Here is a 25596-nt window from a genome sequence, read left to right as displayed (position 1 = left end):
GGGTCATATCTGTTGCTTTTGAATATGAGCTGAATGCTGAGGATCAATTGCAAACTCACTGAACAGATATGTACCATGTGGCTCCCCTTAAAGTCTCTGACTAACTCAAGAGTTATAGAGCTGAAAAGCAGAAAGTAGTGTTCTGGTTATTATGTTTGACATCCAGTCACTCCTAGGGTTGCCACCTGGCCGGTATTTTACCGGCCTGGCCGGTAAAAACGATGGTTGATCCCAATGTTATTAATAGGGAAAAAAGATAAATATATAGGAAGGCCGGTATTTTTTTCCAGAAAAGGTGACAACCCTAGTCACTCCAGCCTTTATACATTACATTTTTGGCTAAATAACTATATCAGAAACATTTTTTATTTTGCACAGCCGATCTATTTACACAGGTTTCATTTTCACTCTGAACTGTTCCTTTAAGAAAAGTACAACCTACAAGCAAATACTTAAAGCGCCAGGAAATGAGTTAGGGACTGTGCCTCAGCAGCGCAGGCAGTCCTACAAACTTATCACACATTATGGACAAGTTGTGTAAAAAGTTTAGTCAAAAGGAACTCAAGAAACGAACTATTACAGCACAAATCATTCACCCAATCAGCGCTATAAAGGAAGAAAACTGCAGCCTATCAAAAGTCAAGCGGAAGCCCTTTCGTCCAATCAAAGACGGCGAGTTAGTGAATGTAACCAATCTGTGAGAAAGAAGCTGTAATTTTAGCCAATCTTTGCTTGCGTGGGCGGGTTTACGTGGGGCGGTGCCCGAGTTGTGGTTGTGAGATACTAGTTCCCGGTGTCAGAAGCGGAGACCCCCTGGGGACAGGTGAGGAGATTCTTCTAACAGTAGAATGTATAGGAGGAAGCGCACGGCAAAGTTTTCTTGTACTCGTCTACATATTGTGCTCTATGTTGTGACTGCAAAAGCTGCTTGAAATGATTGGTATTTGTGAATGGTATTTAGTTACCGACACTGGAAGATTATAGGGCAGGTGAAACGACTGTACTAATGGTTATAGGAGTAGCTCTCTTTCTGCAGTATTGTATGCATGACATTTCTACTGATATACTTTCTTGTGAGTCATGGGAAGTGCCTAAACAGCTTTAGAAGTACTGGCCTACATGAAAGTATAGAGTACAGCTGCTGGCTGTATGTGCTGGAATGTAGGTAAACTATGAAAATATAGTGCATAAAACAGCTCATGTAAAATCCTGCTTCATGTAAATAAACCATTTTCAAAATAATATAATTTTTAGTAGTGTTTGTCATTGGGTAATCCTAAATAGAAAATTGCAATTTTAAAAGAGAAGGAAAGGCTACAATTAAGTACATTTTATCAGAAAGGTCTATATAAATACACCAGTAAACCCTCAAAGTAGTGCTGCTCTGAGTCCTTTGTCAAAATAAACACTGTATTTCTTTCCTTCTATTGTGTATACATGAACTTCTGTATCAGAATTCCTGTTTTTTTACTCGAACCTCCAGGGCAGGGCATGAGCATGCTCAGTTTGCTCCTCTCTTCCTGTCTCCCCTCCCTGCTGTAATCTAAGCCCAGAGCTATGAGTGAGCAGGGAGAGATTCAGGCAAGAAGTGATGTCTCACCAAGCTAATATGACAGCTGCTATCTCAAAGAAAGCTTCTAGAACTGTTTACTCTGGTATGTTATAACATTCCACAGAATAAATATAGTCTTATAGCTTGCACTATTGGGCTAATCTATTGGCAATAAACTGCTTTGGTAGCTTTCCTTCTCCTTTAAGAAATAAAGGCCACCCCCTGTGATTCTAAGATTCACAGTGCACACAAACAAATCAAACAAACCATACATGTTATGTTTCATTAGCCAATTAACAGACAAAGTTCTGTCTTTTGCTTCCACGTTTCTTCCTGTTACAGTTAGAGTTGCAGTATTTCTGGTCAGCATAGAGAAATATCATGAAATGGGGGCCCCAGGGAAATATCTAAAAGGAAAATATTTACTTAAATATATATATTCTGGTTTAGTAATATTCTTTAATATGTCACTTAATATGATGTAAACTATGTGTTGCTTAAGTATTCATTTTTCCTTTAATGCCTTTTGTTTTCCATTTCGAAGCTGGAAATGGCATAATTAGAAGTAACTGAGAGTGACAAAAAAATTAATTTTATCCCACCCAACCCAAACTTTGGGAATAAGATATTTTTCCTAAACATATATTAAAACTACTTCTAAGTCTGTGTCCCGCTGGGCCTCCCATTCTTCCTTGGCAGAAACAGCCCAACTTCCCCATATGCTTTACAATAAATTTTAATCTTGTTTGTAAATGTAAGTGTTATTAAAAACAATATTTATCTGCCTTTTTGCATTCTTTGCACTTTTTTTTTTTAACAGTGTTTTATTTTATTTTATTTACAACTTGAGGGGGTACAGAAAGAAAAAAAAAAGAGGGGGAAGGGTTATCAGGTACATTTTTCACTCATTATTCGTTTATTGACAGTAGTTCTAGATCTGGTACACATTATACAGAGGTACTCATTTACACAGGTATATATAGATAGCTTAGGGGTGGGTTTTCCCCTAGTTCTCTAGTCAAGGATCTTAATATCTCCCTAGTGAGTAGGGTTGCCACCTGGCCGGTATTTTACCGGCCTGGCCGGTAAAAATGATGGTTGATCCCAATGTTATTAATATGGAAAAAAAGATAAATATAGGACAGCCGGTATTTTTCTCCAGAAAAGGTGGCAACCGTACTAGGGAGCCCTTATGTTTTCTTTGCACTTCTGATCCTGAAATAATGTAGCAGAGCTGTTTAACGGAGCTGGAGGAGAACTGACTTCTGCTACATTTTTTCAAAAGTCAGAACCAAGGAACTGAAAAGGGATTAAGAAATACTGCTTTCAGTAGCAAATACAAATACAGGGAGTCCTCGAGGTACAAACACCGACTTAGATACAACTCACACTTACAGACAGAGCTATTACAGTAATATACTGTGATTTGCTTGACTTTTATTATTAGCATTTAATAAACCACCTGCCCCAATCCCCTATGGTGTGTGTTGTCTACTGTGGAGCACAGAAATGTAAAAATACATATGCAAAGAAAGGTAAAAATAAATACTGCGTTAAGACAGACACCTGTTTAAGTTGCATTTAATAATTTAAAATATGTTTCAACTTACATACAAATTCAATTTAAGACAGACCTAAAGACCCTATCTTGTACGTAACCCGGGAACTGCCTGTAACTGCAATGCTGTAGAATATACTTAATGTATAGTGAATACAAATATATACACATGACTAAATGAAATAAGCAATACAATATTGCATTGGTGTGCTCCTGCTAGATCTAGACTTTCTAAAGCTATAGTAAAAAATTGCCTAGAATTAAGTTTTCCTTCTTTATGCAGACATTAGTTTTTGGGTAAAAAGTTCCTGTAACTTATTTCTTACAGTTATCCAGAAGTTGGCTCTATGACCCAAAAACTGGTTTAGAATGAATCATGCTCCTTCAATAAGTTACAGTTATAGGAAGCCATTGCTTTATGAAAGATGATCTTTGTGACCCATTCTAAATCGCACGTCTAAAAATTAATATGTAGACCTGCAGGTTAAAAGGTCTGATAAAGATTATATTTTGATTATGCCTTCATTGGCACTTATTCAGTAGGATACGTGACGAATACCTAATATCAGGTCAATAGTCTTAATAACAGAATAATGTATGTATATGCATACATATATTGTAGCAATCCGTTACTTTGAATTAACTTGATGTTACTAACTGTATTAACAGCATTCTATTGATGTTATTGTAAGGAAAGGCACAAGGCAATCCAAAGCTCTAAGCTACAGAATTTCATAAATCTAGAATTTGTTGCATATGTACATGGTAGGCAGGGTTGGACTTGGAGTCAGATAGGCCTCAGAGGCCCAAACAGCCCCCACCAGCCCACTAAATAGTGATTTTCGATGGCATTTTACAGCAGTCCCTCTGGCATTTGCAAGAACCCACAGATTGCCAGTCCAGGCCTGGTGGTAGGATTTAACAGACTCGTGTCTGGAAAAATGCATGTTAAGGTCAATGTGTTGTTTACCTACCATTTAATTGTTCTGTATTTGTTTGTGTTATGATGCTGCCTGGAGCCATCCATTTTACCTGTTCTGGGTATGCAGGGGGCATGTCAACTGGATATCTCTGTGATGTTACCCTTAACCAGGGAGGCTCACAGTAATAAGTCAGTAAATATCAGATTGCTTCTATATAGTGCACAGGTTGTTGGACTTCAAGTTCAAGCCGTTTTGAAGGTACAACCTTTCATCAGGGTCCCCTAGGTCCATAACAATATATATAACATAATATATATACCATATCTATCTATATTCCATTCTGTATGGAAAAAATATACCATATTAAATATTCCATATTGGGGGAAAAAAATATAAGGAAACAAACCTGTATCAGTCATAGTTGCAAAACTATCTAGACATCAAATAAGTTTGCAGCCCCCAATGCAACCTAATAGACTTTCAAGAAGGTTTTTCTGGTGTACCAAGGCGAGCAAATACACAATTTGTCCAACTCTTAACCTAAGTGGACTTAGGCATTTCTCCAGGCCTCCAAATGGGCACAGGCCTACAGTTTGGGAACCACTGCTCTAGTGTATTATAATGTACACCACTGGCCATTACTGAGTTTCTCATGCAAAAAAGTGAGTTTTGGTGGATTGGCTAAAAATGCCAAATATTAGTAAGGGCAATGACAGATGAACTGTGGCATTACTTGCCTTTGCAGGGCCCATCGACTCTTGGTGCTAGGAAAACAAACAAGAAAGAGTAAGAGTGGACAGCAGACCCCTCTTCCCCAACCAGCCCTCTGTATTAAATTGCTGGAGACAAAGGGGCAAATCCACTAAAGCGCGAAGTGGCTAACGCTAGCGCAAATTCGCCAGCGCAAATTCGCCAGCGTGACGTCATTTCGTTACTTTGCCGATTTACTAACGGGCGCTGGCGTAAATTCGCTAGCGAAGTGGACCTACTCTAGCGCTACTTTGCACCCTTACGCCAGGCGAAGTTGCGCTATGGCGAAGGGACGTAACTACGCTAATTCACTAACTTGCGGATTTTCATGAACGTTAACTCTTGCGCCAGACTTGCCTTCACCAACTGAGTCCAGGCAAAGTGCAATAGAGTAGATAGGGGTTGCTTCAAAAAAAGTTGACATTTTTTCTTTTCCTTTTTAAGGGTGATAGGCTGACAAAAGATCGTACATTTTTTTGGGGGTACCCTCCTTCCCCCCTACATTTCCTAACATATGGCACCTAAACTATACAGTGGGCACATGTATAGGGCAAAATAACAACTCTATTTTATTTTATGAAGCTTTCCCAGGCTTGTGTAGTGTAATGTTTTTGCTGCTACATATACGTCCATTGTACTTTAACTTGGCACTGTATGCAAATTAGGCATCGCTAGCGTAACTTCGCTTTGCTTGACGAATTAACGCTAGCGCAACTGAGCGCAGGCGAACGGTAGCGAATTTGTGTAGCGCTGGGGAAACTACGCCTGGCGAAGTGCGGTGGAGTGTGGCGAAGCTATCGCCGGCGCAACTTCGGATCTTAGTGAATTTGCCCCAAAATGTCCAGAATGCTCTGACATTACCCACAGTGTTAATTGCTGGTAAAATACTGTAATGCAATTTTGGTTGATTTGAGGGTTTACCCACTATGATTTACTTATGGATTATGGCATGACATTTATGACTTTTTTGTCATCTGCAATTTACAGGGGTTGTTCAACTTCCAACACTTTTTCAGTTCAGTTTGTTAAAGATGTGCACCAGAAAGACTTTTTCCAATTACTTTCTATTTTTTATGTGTGACTGTTTTTCGAATATTAAAGGAATAGTTCAGTGTGAAAATAAAAACTGGATAAATAGATAGGCTGTGCAAAATAAAAAATGTTTATAATATAGTTAGTTAGCCAAAAATGTAATGTATAAAGGCTGGAGTGAACAGATGTCTAATAAAACAGCCAGAATCCAACTTCCTGCTTTTCAGCTCTATAACTCTGAGTTAGTCAGCGACTTGAAGGGGGGCCACATGGTACATTTCTGTTCAGTGAGTTTGCAATTGATCCTCAGCATTCAGCTCAGATTCAAAAGCAACAGATATGACCCATGTGGCCCCCTTCAAGTCTCTGATTGGTTACTGCCTTGTAGCCAGGGTAACCAGTCAGTGTAAACCAAGAGAGATGAAAAGCAGGAAGTAGTGTCCTGACTGACTTGTTATACATCAAATCACTTCAGCCTTTATACATTACATTTTTGGCTAACTAACTATATTAGAAACATTTTTTATTTTGCACAGCCTATCTATTGACCCAGTTTTTATTTTTACACTGAACAATTCCTTTAAAGTATACAGTTTCATTTTTCACCTTCTAAAGCAGCTGTGGGAGGGGATGGTCGCCGACCCTGTAAACTGTTTTAAATGAATACATTTAGTTGATACATTTCTTACCTTTGGCCCTTCAAAGCAGAATCCCTGAATTTCATTACAGGCAGCTTTTGAAATTGATACAATAGTTGCTAATATTCTAGAGAGTCTGCACCTGAATTACTGAGCTGCCAGACTGAAACAATAGACAGGAAAATTAAACTTCAAACTTAGATTTTGATAAAAAATGGTAAAAATAAAAAATCTTTATTGTTCACCTTTAATTTAACTTTTAGTATGACGTAGAGAGTGATATTTTGAGGCAATTGGATTTATTTTTTTATTATTTCTGCTTTTCGAGTTATTTCGATTTTTATTCAGCAGCTTTCTAGTTTGCTATTTCAGCAGTCTGGTTGCTATGGTCCCAATTACCCTCACAACCATGCATTGATTTTATTAAGGGACAGGAATATGAATAGGAGAGGACCTGAATAGAAAGATGAGTAATATAAAGTAACAGTACATCTGTAGCTTTACAGAGCATTTGTTTTTAGATGGGGTCAGTGACCCCCCATTTGAAAGTGGAAAGAATCTAAAGAAAAAAGCAAATAATTTAAAAACACTACAAATAAAAAATTAAGGTCAATTGAAAAGTTGCTTAGAATTGGTCATTCTATAACATAAATATTAACTGAAAGGTGATCCACCCCTTTAAGGCTGGCAGCAAAGCACACTGTCATTGTTTGTACATGGGATATTTGTAGCTGTAGATTAGTTAGCGAGTTAGGGTAAGGTCACACTGGGCGTTTTAGGAGATTTGGTCGTCTGGCGACTAATCGCCTCTTCTTTGCGGCAACCAATATCCCCAAACGCCTTCCCTCACTCTGCGCTGGCTAAAATGAAAAATCGCCGGCGCTAATCACACGCGGGGATTCATTTTCCGAAGTCGCCCGAAGTTTCCTCACGAGGCTTATCATTCCCTAAAAAATACCTGCACAATTACTACAGGCAGAAGACAATGCTTTTGTGGTTTTATGGCATCTTGCTGTACAACCAATGAGAAAGCTATGCCTGTTATGAAAATTGTACTTTACAGCTTTGTTTCATTGTCCATGCCCCAATAATGTCATGGTGCGACTCTATGCTGCTAGGTCACTCCTCCTCTGAACGTTTGGGAAATGGAATTATAACACAGTATGAGGGCTGTTTTAGGTGAAAAGGAAACTTGTAGCCATCCAGGCATAGAGCCAATGCCGACTTGAGCAAGTCTAAGGCCAGGTGCAGTTAGTTTTCTACTCTGGCTTTGATATACACCAGAGGGAAACCCGATATACCGCCTTCAGCCTGTTTGCACACATATTGAGCAAATATTGGCATGAAACCACCCTCTGTGCCCCTGGACTAACAGCATTATAAGCCATTGACAACCTTATAGAAGTAAGGCGGATGAAACAAAGGGAAAATAATTACACATTCTGCCCTAAATGTTTTCATTAAGAGGAAAATGGAAAATTAAGGTATAGTGATTATGAAAGATGCCACTGCAGAAACAAAACAAGGGCTTCTAAATTACTATACTGAGCCAGCTATTTCTATCCAGCAAATGTAAAACATGTTTATTCAAAGATGAATAATTGTATTACCCTCATAAACAGTCCTTTAAAATGAGTTGTCAAACTTAGTCATGTCATGGCTGATATTTTGTAAATGAATACAACCAGGTTTTATGAATGAATTCTGCTAAAAGTATTTCACAGGGTAAAAATGTAATGCAGCCCGTGAAAGACTGTAAAGGGGATGAAAATCCTCGTAACATATTTTTATGGTGGGTTAACGTGATTTTTTTTTTGTGTGTCTGACTGCCAATGCAGTGCCTGTTAGTGCAGACACCGGAGGGGGCTAAGGTGAGTGCTTCAGCTAGGGTTGCCACCTGTCCAGTATTGACCCAGATATCCCAGTTTTTTGAAGGGCTCCCCGGGTCAAAACTGGCTGCTGGTTTTCAAAATTAAGAAAACCGGGCAGGATTTCTGATGACTGACACAGCGATAGGCCAATCGACACGTAATAGCCCTGCCCCTGACACTACAACCCGCACCGGACAGCTGCACAGCCCCACCCCCATTGCATCACAGCCCCACCCCCTGCCCCGATTCAACCAGGCCAAAAGGTGACAACCCTAGCTTCAGCCATTTCTCGGACTGCGTTTATAAAGCTATATCTGACCATAGGCAAATTGTCTTAGATAATTGCATCAGCCTAATTTGTCCAACTAATTCCGTATTTCTATCATGTTTGTTGAGTAAGCTTTACTTACAACATTGCTAACGGTATAAATGATTTTCATTTTGTTCCACCCATGTGGACATTGTTATTAAGGCAACATTTGTATCACCCCAAAATCTTCTGTATTCACCATGATAGGGGGGACCTAATGCCTACGCCCATGCACGGGCTATACAATTATAGGTGGTGAGGTGGGCATGTGAATGACAGGTCCCCTTCAAAGTATGATACACTTCAGATTCTTTCACCTGAAGGCGTAAGGTTTATATTTGTGGAGAGCTTTTATAGCTTGCAGCCGTTGTGTGACATAATTTTAATCTTATTCAGCCTGCAGATGTGACTGTTTATTAAGAGTATATTGATATAGTCTCTCTCTTTTAGGCCAATATTGCTATTATCTGTGAAGGGTCATTTATATAACAGGAGGCAGTGTGCAAAGTCCTCAATCGCCCTTTTTTTTTTTGCACTTGCATACTGCCTTCTGGTCTTTTTGCAGCAGAACAGCTCTGAAACAGCAACTCCCGCTGATGTTTGCTAGAGCTCTGTTAGTGATGGACAGGAAGAGAGAGGCATGTACCACCCCATACCTATCCTCTTTTTTTTTTCTTCAAATTAGTAAGTTGGCATCCCCAAATCTTAAAATCAACACTGTTCTACGCAGTTTTTCCTTACAGGCTGCAGGCTTGTTGTTCTTTCCATGATGCCATAGCATCGGCCCTAAACTAACGGTGAGGCAGGACATGTACTTGAACTGAAGCCATTCTGAAAGAATTATGCTTGCATGGGAAATTCCCAGAAAATAAATTATTCTATTATTGTGTCTGTGGGCTGACTAGCTCATGCTACTGAGTGAAAGGCTGATTACTTTTGGCTCCCAAGGCTATACTACTTGGGCCAGATCCTAGCTGCCCGCCCATCCAACTCCCCTGCTTGGTCTGCTCACTATCTGCCACTTACCCAGCTGCTTAATCTGCACAACATCATCCCCATATACCTTCACCTCACACCCCACCCCAAGCTGCTTTGTTGCATGTCTCTGCTGCCTACTATTATTTCTAGCCCTGTCAGAAGACCATAACACCACTATGGCCAAGGTGAGCAGGGAGAATTTAGGAGCTACTGTTAACTAGACTGGTCTAATATTTTGAATGTGGGGGCAGACTGTGGTGATTGAATATGCCAGGACCAACTGGGATGAGTGCAATCCAGTCACAGGCATGACTTGGAAAGCAGTAGAATTGTAACAATACTTCATGATCTGAACTCCCAGCAAAGTGGTGCAAAAAGATCTTAATTGAATGTTTGAAAAACATGTGTTAAAATGTGTGCACCCTGCTTTAATGCTTTTAATACCACTAGATCCTATATTTTATAGGGCTATGATTTTACTTTTAGGGTAGGACTACACAGATGATTTTGAAGTGATCTGACGCGCTGCACAAAAACGCAGGCGTCAAATCGGATGCAACGGAAATAAGGTAAGTGAATGCATTGTCAGATGGTGTTGCAGCGTTGATCCGACGTGACACGACTGTCGGATGCAGACGCAGCGTGGGATCAACACTGCGACACCATCTGACAATGCCATTACTTACCTTATTTCTGTTGCATCCGATTTGATGCCTGCGTTTTTTTTGCAGCGCATCGGATTGATCAAATAGGTCTGTAACCCTGGAGTCCTCTACTTAAATATTTACTCATTTGTTTGCATTAGGAAATCGTGGTCTTGCTAAAGTTTTGCATCATAGGGCCAATTAAAGGAACAGTAACATCAAAAAAATTAGGGTTTTAAAGTAATACAAATATAATGCAGTGTTGCCCTGCGCTGGTAAGTCTGTAGAAAATATGTTGTGTAGGACAAATCCAAAGCAGCAAACTTTGACTGCAATTTTCTTTATTGGGGAATGGATACACACAACATGTTTTGGGCAAAGCCCTTTATCAAGTGTAAATAAAGAAAATTGCAGTCAAAGTTTGTTGCTTTGGATTTGTCCTACACATCATATTTTCTACAGGCTAACCTATTTCGGTTATCAGCACAGGATAACCCGTGGGACAAGCCGCTAAGACAATTTGGTTAGCTACACCTGTTTTTCAATTTGGATTAGCCCTGCACTGGTAAAGCTGCTGTGTTTGCTTCAGAAACACTACTATTGTTTATATAAATAAGCTCTGTAGAACATAATGGTGTTATCTGTTATCCACTATTTGACCTGTGCCATATAGCCTTTTTTTTCAATTTCCACCATTGCTACACAGCAGCTTATTTATATGAATTATAGTAGTGTTTCTGAAGCAAACAGATCAGTTTTCCAGTGCAGGGCAACACTACATTATATTTTCATTACTTTAAAACACGTCCTTTTTTTTAGTGTTCCTGTTTCTTTAAGCCTAAAATGGATATTGCCTGCCCTGATCCTGAGCCTATACTATACTACACATAGTATGTCTGCCATCTTGCCAAACTGTTTGGTGTATGTGAATCAGCATGAAGTCTCTGGGGAAAGTGGACCACGACAGATGTACTTGGGTGTCAGGGTTGAAGAGTACACTCTCTATTTGCTTGAGTGATTTCTCAGCCTGAGGCAAACCGATATGCTGAAGCATGGGGAGCTGCATTGGTGATCCATATTGCGTATCTGTTTTTTTTTTCATTGAAAGGGAATGTTCATCCTAAAATTTGATTTTAATTTGATGTAGTAATTGTTGATGTAAGATTTTGTGGTTTTTTTTTTCAATTTGCAAATCATTTTGTGCTCTGTATCTCTCTGGTTTGGCATTTAAACTTTTACCTGGCTATTTGTTACAAGCAGTTTTTCAGTGCACATTGTTGGATCACAATTTATTACATGTTGTTAAAAGATGTATTGTCTCATGGTCTAGTAACCCATAGCAACTGATCAGACATTTATTTGCAAACCTGCCTGCTGATTGGTAGCTATGGGCTACTAGACCAGGAGAAAACTCATCTTTTATTGCATTACCTCATAAGATAGATAACGGTTAGTTTTTAATCCTTATTCTTTGTATTTATCTTAGTTTTTGTTCTGCAGCCTTCCTGAATATATAGAACTGGTAACTACATATAATGAAATTAATTGTGACATACTATTTTATTTTAGTCCTGTAAATGCAAGCTCCTGTGATAATCTGACATAGCCAATTAGAGCATCTTTTAGGTCACTTCTGCTTGTGATGAAACTGGTGACTTTAAGCTAATGCCATGTAGTAAGAGGTTTAGCTTTGTGTATTGCAGACAGCTAGAATGTGCCAACAATTGCCTCTCCTGGTTCTCATTCACTTTTTATGAAAAATTCCAAAACAGAAAAAGACTCTTGTGCTTCTGCATTGTATTGGGATCCTACCTTACTCAATCTAATCAGTGAACTAACATATGAGAATTGAAGTTTTGTTTTTCATCCCCAGTAGACTGCCTCAGTAGCATAAAAACAGTATGCCAATCAACTCCCCTCAGCAAGTACTGGCCTCTTGCCTACTCGTTTTTTTCCCATTCCCTGGCCTGGCTTGCCTCTTAATGTGGCCATAAACACACAGATTAAAGTTGCCAATATTGGTAGTTTAGATGGATTCGGCATCTTATCTGCCAGGGTATGGGGGCTTCCAAAAGGTCTCTCAGATCGATATCTGGCCAAGATCTGGAGGCTTGATTTTTCTGGCGATCGAGGACCCCATTGGCTAGTTGATGTTATCCTCATCCCGCTGGCGTTCATTCTCTTCGTTGTAATCCAATCGGGAGATTTGATTTTTCTGGCGATTGAGGACTGCATCCCGTTGTTATTTTTTTATTATTGAAGGTTTTTGAGTTATTTAGCTTTTTATTCAGCAGCTCTTCCATTTGCATTTTAAGCAATCTGGTAACTAGGGCCCAAATTATCCTACCAACCATACATTGATTTGAATAAGAGACTGGAATATGAATAGGAGAGAGTCTGAATAGACGGATCAGCAATAAAAAGTAGCAATAACAATACATTTGTAGCCTTACAGAGCATTTGTTTTTTTAGAAGGGGACAACAATGGCCATTTGAAGCTGCAAAGAATCAGTAGAAAAAGACAAATAACTATAAAACTATAAAAAATACACATTGAAAACGAATTGAAAAGTTGCTTAGAATTGGTTGTTCTACAACATGCTAAAATTTACTTTAAAGGTGAACCATCCCTTTAAATAAACTCAATTTGATTTTGCCACCAATATGGATTCATGGAGCTTAGTTACCAACAAGGTACTTTTTTATTACTATGGAAAAAAAGGAAATGATTTTGAAACATTAGAATTATTTGCTTAAAGAGGACCCTATGGAAGAGGGATGTTTTGTAATTAACAGGATTCCGGATAAGGAATGCCATATCTGTCTTTTGATGCACCCTGTTATGGTACCAAGAGTTTCTTTTTTTGATCTCTAGTTGTGGTATTCATACCCAAGAATGGGTTGCCGTTGCGGGTGACTGATATTAATAAAGCAAGATTTTCTCCAAAAATAGGCAATAGGAACTAAAATTAGCTGGCTCATTAATCCCACAGCTGGTCTGATTGGCCTTTGGGCTAAACAAGCTTTTGACTCTTGGGCAAAGCAAGAATGGTTTGTTTGAGATTATACTGACAGTTGGGGGTGCAGCCTGGGGCAAAGTGCTTTTGGCAAACCTGCAATGGCAAGTGTCCTTAGTAATAATTGGGGCCACTACAGTAAGCTACGTCTCCAGAATATGCTTCAGCCTTCTCTGTTTTACTAATAACATTCAGTGACCTGAGGCAAATTGTCAGAATTCATTGCTTGCAGTAAAGTAACTATCCTCTTCCGGGCCTAGGTGCAGGATGTGCATCTGGGCCCCTCCAGATGCACATTTTCTCTATCATGTTCCTCTTGCAATGTGGTTTCAGGTGGTGCCTGAGGGGGAGGGTGCCCAGGTGCAATTGCACCCGTTGCTTCTCTGGTAGTTGCACCACTGATTACTTATTTTTGCTTAGCGCTACTTCAAGCAGATTGGGCATGTTTGATTGGGCCCACAGACCCCTCCTTAGGTCAGTAATTATGAGCTGTGCAGACTCAAAAAGGTACACTTGGCCGCCAAGTGGTGGGCTTAATATAGGTAACAGTGGTTTCCAACTTAGTGTCCACCTGTGTTGGGATTTTTGGTCTAGGAGCCAAATAGTAACTCACACAGGCGCGTAGGCGCCGAACGCAGGTTGAGACGCAACATGCTGCATTTTTCCTGCGTTTGGCGCCTACACGCGCCTGTGTGAGTACAGCCCCATTGAAAAAAGCTAAATGCGTCTATTCCTGCGCTCCCCTGCGGCTGAACGCAGAAAAACGGAACGCAGGGGAGCGCAGCTTCAACCGCTCGTCAGTAAGAGCCCTTAAATCATCTTTCTTGTATGTATTGCAACCGGTCATATATAAATGTATGGCAAAAAATGGATTAGGTCTCAGATGGGGCAATTCTGCCCTACACTTTCCATACAGATGTCACAGTTTGGTATCATGTGATCCGTGTAGCTTGGTGTGACGTTAACTAAAAGGGGTTCTTCACCTTCAAGTTAACTTTTAGTATGATGTAGAGAGTGATATTCTGAGACAATTTGCAATTGGTTTTCATTTTTTATTATTTCTGTTTTTTGAGTTATTTATCTTTCTATTCAGCAGCTCTACAGTTAGCAATCTGGTTGCTAGAGTCCAAATTACCCTAGCAACCATCACTGATTTGAATAACAAGCTGGAATATGAATAGGAGACGGTCTGAATAGAAATATAAGTGATACAAACTAACAATACCAATACATTTGTAGTCTTGCAGAGCATGTGTTCTTTAGATGGGGTCAGTGACCCCTCGTTTGAAAGCTGGAAAGGGTCAGAAGAAAAAGGCAAATAATTCTAAAACTTTAAAAATAATGAAGGCCAATAGAAAAGTTGCTTCTAATCAGCCATACTATAACATACTAAAAGTTAATTTAAAGACGAACCACCCCTTTAAAGAGGAAGTGGAAGCAGTCATTTGGCAGTGCTAAGGAGGGTCTGCTGCCTTTGGTTTGTTTCTGAAGGGAGGGGGGGTTGGGAGAATGTAATGTTTTCCTCGTGAGCATTTAGTGCCTTTCAGGCTGGGTTGGCAGGAATCAAGGTGTGTTTGCTTGTTACTGTTCTCTGTATGTGTTACACTATGTTCCCTGCCTTTCATAGAGTCCTAGCTGTTGACCTTCCCTCTAGAGATGTCCACTTTTTCATTTTATATATTGATATGATAAGGGTTGTAACATACAAATAGTGCTAATTATAGAGAGCCAGGAATAGTTTCAGTTGTTGAAGGGGTTACAGCTGCAGTATCTTGCTGCAGGCTCCAGGCTGTAACCAATGAGATGGAGAGGAGGGGTGTGCCAGCCTCTCACACCTGGCTCTCTTGGCAGTTGTCTGTCCCTAATCCCTTCAGGGCCTGTAGCCTCCTGCCTGCGTGATCAGGCCAGTGCTAGCCTCTGAAGTGGGAGGACACAAATCCCTGCACACTGAGTCATCCCTGTGACAGTATTTGTATGTTTGAATCTGTGTCTGTGCATCTGTATTTCTACACACACTCACACATAAACAGTATAAAATGAGGGCATGCAATTCACAGTCAGCCCACTATCTCCCGTGGCTCTAAGTGCATGCTGGGAATTGCTAATTAAGGATGTCCGGCAGAGGCTCTCCTCCCCCTCCTCTCTCTCTTTCTCTCTCTTTGTGCCTGCCAAAGCATTACATCCTCCAGTCTATCCGCATAGCTATCCAGAACATTCTGTCTCCCTGCAACACCCCCATCCTTCTCTACCTGTGATTTGTACAAGGATTCACAACATGCTCATTATCAGTTTATACAGACTTGGCATCAGTATATAGAGTAGTGCGCATGCGTTATCATTGGCTTTGTGCACTGTCATTCTACAGAAGTGCTCAGCAATACAAATCAACTAAAAGTCTAATATAGCTATAGGAACCGTGTGTATTATTTAGTATTATGCTTTGTAACATTTTTTGAAGCAGATTCTGTGTGTTTAATAGCAATGCATTACTTGCCACCACAGAGCAAGCTGATTATTATCAGTATGTATAGCTTATAGTTAGGTAAGGGTGTGTGAATGTGAATACTTCTTATCACCTGTGTACCAATCCTGTTCTCTGCTAATGAAGGCCCTGCTAGTTTTAGTAATAACTGTGGGTATAACACAGCTGTATTTGAACGTGCTTCATTGCTTTGTAATTCCTTGTCCCCTCTCCTTTTTGCTGTAATGGCTTTTGATTCTTCTAATATTCTTCTCCCATAAAGCATGTTTGCACTGCCCCATAATCTGTTTGTATCACTGCCTTATTTGCTTTTTGCCCTTATTTAATTTCTTTGACTTCTCTCTATGTTCCCTTAGGATGCCGCTGGTCGCTCGATATATTGAGCCGCGCTTCCTGTGCCGGCAGAAGCTTCCCCCTGTCCGCAGTGAACTGGAATGTATGACCAACCTGACTCTGTCCAATGTCATCCGCCAGCTTGGAAGCCTAAGTGAGTGACATTGGGGAAAGAGGAGAGTAGAGGGTGAAAGATTGAGGACTTTGTGCAGGGGGGAGGGGAAGTAAGAAGGTTATAGCTTTTGTTTTAATGCACACTATAGTAAAGAGATAGCAGAAATGACTCCCATTTAATAGGAAAAATATCAATTTCTAAAAGATAATGAGAAAATCGGTTACGAAAAATTGTAGAGAGTTGGAGATAGAAAAACAGAATCGTAAACTTATAGTTATCTCAATGTTGACCTAACTTTTCTGTATTCTAGTTAGTCTTTCCTTTTTTCTCTCTTTGTTTTCAGGATTATTTCATCCTTTCTGTATCTGTATTTTCAAATTTTCTCTTTCTTCCTCCTACATCTCGATCTCACATTTGTTCTCCAATGCATTTGCTTTCCCTTTGCCATAGTGTCTCTCCACCTACATTATATTCGCTCCCTCCCTTTCAGGTCGCTATGCAGAAGATATATTTGGAGAGCTATTCAGCGAGGCTAGTATGTTTGCACACCGTGTGGGGTCTCTCGGGGAAAGGGTGGAGAGACTTCAGGTGAAGGTGACCCAACTGGACCCCAAAGAGGAAGAGGGTAAGTAAAAGAATCAACATTACCTCAATTAAATATAATAAGCCTCTTTCATGGTGAAGAAATCAGCTACATGTTTAAGAGAGTGATGCTTCTGGCTATAGGAAAGTGTCTTTTATGTACAGAATTCTTGTAATTTCCTCCATGTCTCCAGTCTCTCTTCAGGGCATAAACACCCGAAAGGCATTCCGAAGTAACACCTCACAAGACCAGCAACTCTTTATACGTGACTCTCTGTCCCTCCCAGTGCGTGAAACATATTCTACGTGTGACATGCCACCCCCACTTAACATCCTGTCACCGTATAGGTATGGAGGAGGAGGGAAAGATGCTGGTAAAAATAAGTTTACTGACAGCAGGTTGGGCTTTCAGCACAGGCCATACCTGTTGGGGGAGTGGATACAGTGTGGTCATCTGTCTTTACATTTATGTTTCTTATATGTAAATTTAGCAGGACTGTTGCTGATACTAACTAGCAAGTTTTACTGTACAGTTACAGAATTAAATGGTCAGTCTAGAAGACTTCTTCTCTGCAAACTATTAAAGGAACACTAAACACCAAAAAATGAAAGTGTTTTAAAGTAACGAAACTATCATGTATGTTGCCCTCCACTGGTAAAACTGATCTGTTTGCTTCAGAAATTATTTTAGTTCATAAAAACAAGCTGCTGTGTAGCAATGGCAGAAATTGAAAAAAGACTATTTGGCACAATTTAAATATTATTTTCTACAGAGCTTATCTGCTGTGTAACCCGAGTCTTTTCTCCTTTGAATTCATATAAACAACAGTAGTGTTTCTGAAGCAAACGCCGCAGTTTTTCCCATGTATGGCAACACTGCATTATATTTGTATTGCTTTAAAAGACTTTCATTTTTTGATGTTACTGTTCCTTTAAGGCTCTTACACACAGCCATTTTTTCTGCGTTTAACACTCATTTAAACGTAGGTTTTGAGCGAAACAAGTGCATTTGCTAATTGATTCCATTATATTCTGCCTGGTTGTACTCATGAGTGTTCTAAGTTGTGTTTTACTCCATTTGAGTTTGTGTATTTGTTTAGAAGCAGCATTTTGCTTTCCCTTGCACTTGACATGCGTTTAGCTACCAATAGAGAACAGGGTTCCGTTGGAATGGAAAAAACCCCACTTAGTTGCGTTAAAAAAAAACACGTTTAACACAATATATGTGTTTTTTCGTGCTCAGCATAAGTGTTTAAAAAATGCAGAAAACCGTCCTTGTATAAGAGCCCTTAGTGTTGAGACTTGCAAGGTAATCTTGGAACACTGATTTGTGGTGACAGTGAGATCAAGTTATGGCTAGCATACTATCCAGTCATGAGGTCATGTAGTGGTTATATACAGTGTTTGTTGTTTTTGTAGTGTTTGATTTTTAAGGGATCTGGTTTGCCCTTTTTCTTTGCTACTGGTTTCCATTGATCAAATACTTAATTCCCCCCTTTGGTTCTTAACTTCTCTCTACCTCTACATTTTCAACAAATTATACCACATATCCGCTAAATCTTACATTATTTCTACCCTACAGAGAAGATGAAAAGGAGGCCCTTAAGTTTTATACAGACCCTTCATATTTCTTTGACTTGTGGAAAGAAAAAATGGTTCAGGACACCAAAGACATCATCAAAGAGAAGCGGAAACATAGGGTGAGAGTTTAAGTCCAAGCTGAAGTGTAATGGCTATTTAAGTTGAATAGAGTGCGCATAGTGACGCCAGTGCCTTAAAGAGAAACTGACACCAGAAAATAATCTTTTTTTTTTCTTTATATCTATCATAACATTTTCTTTGAATGATATTTATAATTTTGCCATAAAAGTAGTATTTCCCTATTGCTTTAACCTATCTTACCCTCGTATGAGGGGGCTGCCATATTTGTACAGCAGGAGTCCGTTAGCATTAGAAACTCTAACTGACAGACTGAGAAGAGACAGTCAGGTTGGCAAAACAGTCAAGTTTAGGAACTTCAAGTAACAATTACTTACAAAAGCAGAACTATCGGGAAAAACGATCAACAAGACCTATAGGTAACTTATAATGTAGATTAATATTTTGAAAAGAAACATTTTAGTGTCATTATCACTTTAAAGGGGTAGTTTACGTTTAAGTACAATTTTAGTTTGTTGCTAAATGTCCTGTTCTTTTAAACTTTTCAATTGGTCTTCCTTTTGTAGCCCTTTCCTGTTCAAATGGGGGTCAAAATTTATAGTTCATCAAAAATTGTATTCTTATTGTTACTCTTTACTATTTATCCTTTTATTCAGGCACTCTCATATTTATCTTACAGTTTTCATTGCCCAGTTGCTAGGCTAATTTAGATCCTAGCAACGTGACAACTGCTGAGATTCTAAAGCTGCTAAACAAAAAACAAATCATTTCACTAATTTCACAAAATGAAGACCAATATCTTTCTATGACAAACTAAAGGGCATACTTATTAACAGTGGACACAAACATCACCAGTGATGTTGCCCATAGCAATCAATCAGATATTTGCTTTTTGTTTTTTAACTTGCAAGTGATGCAAGTTTAAATCTAATTGCTGATTGGTTGCTATGGGCAACATCATTGTTTCCAATGTTAATAAATATGTCTGTAAATGTTGTCTAAATGTGAACTACCCCTATAATGGTACAACATAATTTGCTCGCTTTTTTTTTTCCTTCAACTCCCTTTTCTAAAGTTTTAATTTACACATTCAGGTAAGCAGAAGGTAAGGGCTAGATGAGGGGAGAGAACTTTGACATGCATACAGTGGTGTGAAAAACTATTTGCCCCCTTCCTGATTTCTTATTCTTTTGCATGTTTGTCACACAAAATGTTTCTGATCATCAAACATATTTAACTATTAGTCAAAGATAACACAAGTAAACACAAAATGCAGTTTTTAAATGAGGGTTTTTATTATTTAGGGAGAAAAGAAATCCAAACCTGTGTGAAAAAGTAATTGCCCCCTGAACCTAATAACTGGTTGGGCCACCCTTAGCAGCAATAACTGCAATCAAGCGTTTGCGATAACTTGCAATGAGTTTTTTACAGCGCTCTGGAGGAATTTTGGCCCACTCATCTTTGCAGAATTGTTGTAATTCAGCTTTATTTGAGGGTTTTCTAGCATGAACCGCCTTTTTAAGGTCATGCCACAACATCTCAATAGGATTCAGGCCAGGACTTTGACTAGGCAACTCCAAAGTCTTCATTTTGTTATTCTTCAGCCATTCAGAGGTGGATTTGCTGGTGTGTTTTGGGTCATTGTCCTGCTGCAGCACCCAAGATCGCTTCAGCTTGAGTTGACGAACAGATGGCCGGACATTCTCCTTCAGGATTTTTTGGTAGACAGTAGAATTCATGGTTCCATCTATCACAGCAAGTCTTCCAGGTCCTGAAGCAGCAAAACAACTCCAGACCATCACACTACCACCACCATATTTTACTGTTGGTATGATGTTCTTTTTCTGAAATGCTGTGTACTTTTACGCCAGATGTAACGGGACGCGCACCTTCCAAAAAGTTCAACTTTTGTCTCGTCGGTCCACAAGGTATTTTCCCAAAAGTCTTGGCAATCATTGAGATGTTTTTTAGCAAAATTGAGACGAGCCTTAATGTTCTTTTTGCTTAAAAGTGGTTTGCGCCTTGGAAATCTGCCATGCAGGCCGTTTTTGCCCAGTTTCTTTCTTATGGTGGAGTCGTGAACACTGACCTTAATTGAGGCAAGTGAGGCCTGCAGTTCTTTAGATGTTGTCCTGGGGTCTTTTGTGGCCTCTCGGATGAGTTGTCTCTGCGCTCTTGGGGTAATTTTGGTCGGCCGGCCACTCCTGGGAAGGTTCACCACTGTTCCATGTTTTTGCCATTTGTGGATAATGGCTCTCACTGTGGTTCGCTGGAGTCCCAAAGCTTTAGAAACGGCTTTATAACCTTTGAAATTGAACTCAGGTGTGATAAACCACAGTTAAGTTATTTTTTAACAAGGGGGGCAATCACTTTTTCACACAGGCCCATGTAGATTTGGAGTTTTTTTTCTCCTTTAATAACGTAAACCTTCATTTAAAAACTGCATTTTGTGTTCAATTATGTTATCTTTGACTAATAGTTAACGGTTTTTGATGAGCAGAAACATTTAAGTGTGACAAACATGCAAAAGAATAAGAAATCAGGAAGGGGGCAAATAGTTTTTCACACCACTGTATATCAAGCTGATGTTTTAAAAAATCTGAAAGTGAAGTCTTTGGTTTAAATAGAAACGAAGAAATAATTTTAAAAGCACACGCACCCTTTAAGTCCATAAAGTGTTCCTAGTTCACAATTTTCTAGTCTATCTTAAACATACTCATTGACTGGGTTTGTAGCTGCTTAAAAATTAGTTTGTAGGGTTGGAATGCCATATCATGTTTTTGATTGGGCAACTATGAAAGCTGAAAAGATTTGCATATAACTTGAAGCTCTTCTTGCTATAACCCTTCTCTTGCTTTAATAAGTTAATGCCTCTTAAAAAAAGCCCCCATCCACCACCTTACACTGCCCCCCCCCCCACTCTGTGTGCATTGAGTATAAAGTTAACAGTATACCAATGATATCAGGTCTTGCTGATGGCTCTGCTGCTGCATTAGTTGGGGGGGGTAAACATTTATGTTATTGATCTATGAGTTTCATGAGATTATAACTATATAGTTAAAATCCCGCTGTTTGTAAAGGCACAACTGCTGTGTTTTTGTAGAAGTAGAGACAGTGTGACTATAAAAAGGGACTATATTTTTGAAAATAGCTATTTCTTCCAAAGCTGCATTACTTCACACAACATTGTCATTGTTTTTTTTAATCTCTTTATATTACTGCATTCATCTGTTACCTACCCCAGTGGCATTTGTCATACATCTGGATTCCACTGAAATGATATTGATGTGTATCTAGCATATTTTTTTTTTTTTATAAAACACTATTTTTTTTTTTTTTTTCACCTTGACACGCTGTTCTCCTTTCTTCCCACCTTGTCTTCTGTTAACATAACACAATGTTAACTGTGTAGCTAGTTGATGAAATAATTACAGTCCTCTCTAGCGGTGAAAAGATTGAAACCATGAACTATAACATGTTCTTTACAGAAAGAGAAGAAAGATAACCCCAACCGTGGGAATGTGAATCCACGCAAGATCCGCACAAGGAAAGAAGAATGGGAGAAAATGAAGATGGGACTGGAGTTTGTAGAGCCCAAGGATAAGATGCAGAATACAGGGTATGGTTAATCCTCACAACATAGAGCATTAAAAGCATATTTGCTATTTGAGATGTTGCAAATTTTCTTGTTTAAGGGGGAGTTTACAGTTCTAGATGAAGAAATTCTAAGCAACTTTCTTTTTTTAAACATAATAGGTTTTATAATTTATTAGTCATTCTGTTTTGCTTATTCTAACTTGTAGTTAAAAAATATAATTTGGTTGTTGGGGTCATTGACCCCAGTGGCTAAAAACCAGAATATTTTACTCTGCAGGTTGTCTACTATTTACTGATTTATACACAGCATTCTCATTGGAAGTATAATGAATGCTGGATAAACGGCATTCTAAATTACATCTGCTGGGGAAAAATGTAAAAAAAGACTAATTTTAGTCTTAGAATAGCACAGTCTATGCAATGCTAAAAGGTGAACCTTTTAAGATTAACAACCCCTCTGCATGCTGAGTGTTTTTATATAGGCCATGGAACTCCAAGGTGACTTTTATTATACTTATTTTTAAAAACACAGGTCACATCTTTTATAATTCATTCATGTTCCTCTATGGGGAATTGGTTTGGGCATGAGTTTCAGAGAACTAGAATAAGTGGACCTGGTGAACTGCCTGTGGTACACACATAACTGTAATGCATGCATAATTTTGTTTATGGTTGTCCAAAGAACGGTGGTAAGAACAAGTCCAAATTGCTGCTTGTGCATTTCAGGGGAACCTGCATTTGGAGGGAATGAATGTTAGTTGGATGCACATAGCATATTTCTGTCTAGAGAGAAACCATATTGTCAGATAATGAATATCCTTATATTTGATCCCCTGTGGCATTTAAAAATTATTTTATTATATATTATTAACAGTAGGGTAGTGTCACTTTATCTAAAATGTTATACATTCTACTCAGTTGTTACTCATTAACCGTATATTAGGTAACATTCTTAAAATTTATATAATACTATTACATGAAAACAAATTTGTCATCAATGTTTTGCTATGTTGTGTAGGCCTCAACCATATCAGAATGGATCTTTGTATACCAAAGAGAGTCCGGAAATGAATCAGTACCCACCTCCTCCTCCCTTTGAAGAGCCTTCATCTATTTCCCAATCATTTATTGATGACTCTCTGCCTCCACCACCTGCTGATGTCAGGTAAGATTTGGTTACTCAAGTTTAAGTGTTATTAAATAGACCTATACTTTAAGGCTCTTTTACTGAACCTAGTAGGTCCTATTTTCAGTTTCTATGATTGCACTGACAGCTAAGTTTGGATCTACTTGACTACTACAACTATGTATGTCTAAATGGTGATTTGTAAAGAAACATTATTTTAAATGGTTTCTGGCTCTCTTTCAGTGGTCAACCTTTATCACATCGTTCCAGTTTGGTTAGCCCTACCTGTCCTCCTCCAGCCCCACCAATTGGTTCTCCAACAGGAAGTCGACCCAGTTTTTCACCTCCACCAGCACCTCCACCTCCTCCTCCTGATGGATCAGTGCCTGATGCCCCATACCTTCCTCCACCTTCTCCTCCACCAGTGTTCCCCTCGTTACCAGGCTTTCCTGCACCTGCACCTCCTTCTCCTCCTCCAGCAGTGCCAACTCATCTTGATTATCCACCAGCCATACCTCATTCACCCACACCAACCCCTATTGCAGGCCCCCCACCTCCACCACCACCTCCACCTCCTGGACCTCCTCCACCACCTTCCTTCTCTCGGTCTGAAGGTGAATCTCCAGCACAAAGTTTGAAACCAAAGAGTACCCTTCCTCCTGTAAGCGATCCTCGAAGTGACTTGCTGTCCGCAATCCGTGAAGGTACTTTTTTTTTCTCTCTCTCTCTCTCTCCCTCTTGTTCCTAAATTGTTAGTCTGCTTTCTAAACCATGATGCTTGCCATCGTTTTACTATTCCTCAAATTTAGCACTACAAATGGTGTGCATACCATGACCATTTTCTATCCGTTCCAAAGTAGAAATTCAGTTGTATATAACAGGCTTGAAAAGAGGCTCATTTCAGCTTTAAACATTGCAACTGTTGGAGCTTTTGCAAACATGTGGCTTTTTGCTCTATTTAACTTGAATGGCTACATGTCAGTTTATTTTCAAAAACGACTAATCTAGTAGTAAGTTTGCAATGTAACCACATATTATATTTAAATGCATATAAAATACTTACATGATTTGGTGTGACTATTTAAGATATTTGAGGTTCCTGGAGCTATACAACTGAATTCTCTACATTTTCTCCTTTCTGTTCATATCATATCATCCTTTTAATGGCAACTATAGACGAGAAAATTAGTCGTCAGTAGTGTAAATCGGCAGTAATGTAAAACATGCGCTGCTTTGGCTTTCTGAAGCTGCCCAGACTTTACTTGTCTGTCATTGTTCTAAGTCTAGTTATATTAATTTTAATCTTTTATCACATATTCACTCTTTTACAAGAATTCAGCTTCTATTAGCCCTAATAAGCTGCTGGTTATCCTTCTTTTCCGTATTGCCCATTTTCTATAAAATGTTTAATTGTAAATTTCCTATAGGGTTCCAACTACGAAAGGTAGAAGAAAAAATGGAGCACGAGAAGCAAGTTGTTGGTGGGAATGACGTGGCCACCATTTTGTCTCGTAGAATTGCAGTAGAATATAGTGACTCTGAGGATGATTCTTCTGAATTTGACGAAGACGATTGGTCTGATTGAGCCCCTAATGAAAGAAACAAAGGGAATGTGAATATGCAATTAAGAGAAGAATCGCTTGTAGCTATTACTTTGGGTTAAGGATTACATATACAGGTTTTAAGTGTAGGGCAATGGTCAAAAATTAAAATTGAAAAAGTTGTTTCCTAGGGAAAAAGTGTGGTGTTTTAGGGCAACTAACAACATGATAATATACTATTTCACCAACTTTTCTCAGATGAATATGATAAAATACCCATTTATAGAATGGCAAAATTTTCAATAGAGTGATAATATTGCACAGAAGAGTAGAAAAATGAGCAGGACATTCCTTTAGGTTTTCATTTTGTGCTACTTTTAAAATACCAGGTAGATGTTTGCTGAGCGATCAATAACTATTTTTAAATGTAGGGAGTATGTCACTATAACCTGCAGGTAGCAGTGTTGATGACATAACCAGCATGCAATTAGAGGAGTTCACTGGTATAGTGTACCTTTTTTGTTCCAGATAAAGGAATTGTGTGCTGCATGTGGGGAAGATTATCCCTGGCCTGAAATGTTTGCATAGATTGGTCTCTAAAGACAAAAGAAAGCTCGTTGAAAACTATACTTAAGTATACTTAATAATCTACAGCATCATCTTAAAGGAAAACTATACCCCCAAAATGAATACTTAAGCAACAGATAGTTTATATCAAATTGAATGACATATTAAAGAATCTTACCAAACTGGAATATATATTTACATAAATATTGCCCTTTTACATCTCTTGCCTTGAACCACCATTTTGTGACTCTATCTGTACTGCCTCAGAGATCACCTGACCAGAAATACTACAACACTAAGGGGCAGATTTAAGAAGGGTCG

General features: G+C 39.0%; 1 protein-coding gene across 3 annotated transcripts; it reads left to right on the top strand.

The window, feature by feature from the left end:
* Positions 1 to 693: 693 nt before the first annotated feature.
* Positions 694 to 25596, top strand: wasf2.S (WAS protein family member 2 S homeolog). Of its 3 annotated transcripts, none has more exons than XM_018249449.2 (9): positions 694 to 823; positions 16112 to 16242; positions 16694 to 16828; positions 16980 to 17133; positions 18368 to 18485; positions 21933 to 22063; positions 23060 to 23206; positions 23411 to 23871; positions 24595 to 25596. In XM_018249449.2, exons 2-9 carry the CDS (start codon positions 16113 to 16115, stop codon positions 24750 to 24752), a joined length of 1434 nt encoding a protein of 477 aa, XP_018104938.1. In that variant the 5' UTR covers positions 694 to 823; position 16112; the 3' UTR covers positions 24753 to 25596. The 3 variants fall into 3 exon arrangements, with proteins under 3 accessions (XP_018104938.1, XP_018104940.1, XP_018104939.1); XM_018249451.2 differs by lacking the exon at positions 694 to 823 and adding an exon at positions 14823 to 14841; XM_018249450.2 differs by lacking the exon at positions 694 to 823 and adding an exon at positions 15795 to 15815.

The sequence above is a fragment of the Xenopus laevis genome, chromosome 2S (assembly GCF_017654675.1).
Source record: "Xenopus laevis strain J_2021 chromosome 2S, Xenopus_laevis_v10.1, whole genome shotgun sequence".
Lineage (NCBI taxonomy): Eukaryota > Metazoa > Chordata > Amphibia > Anura > Pipidae > Xenopus > Xenopus laevis.
Note: the sequence above shows the minus strand (reverse complement) of the source record. Positions and strands in the feature narration are given on the sequence as shown.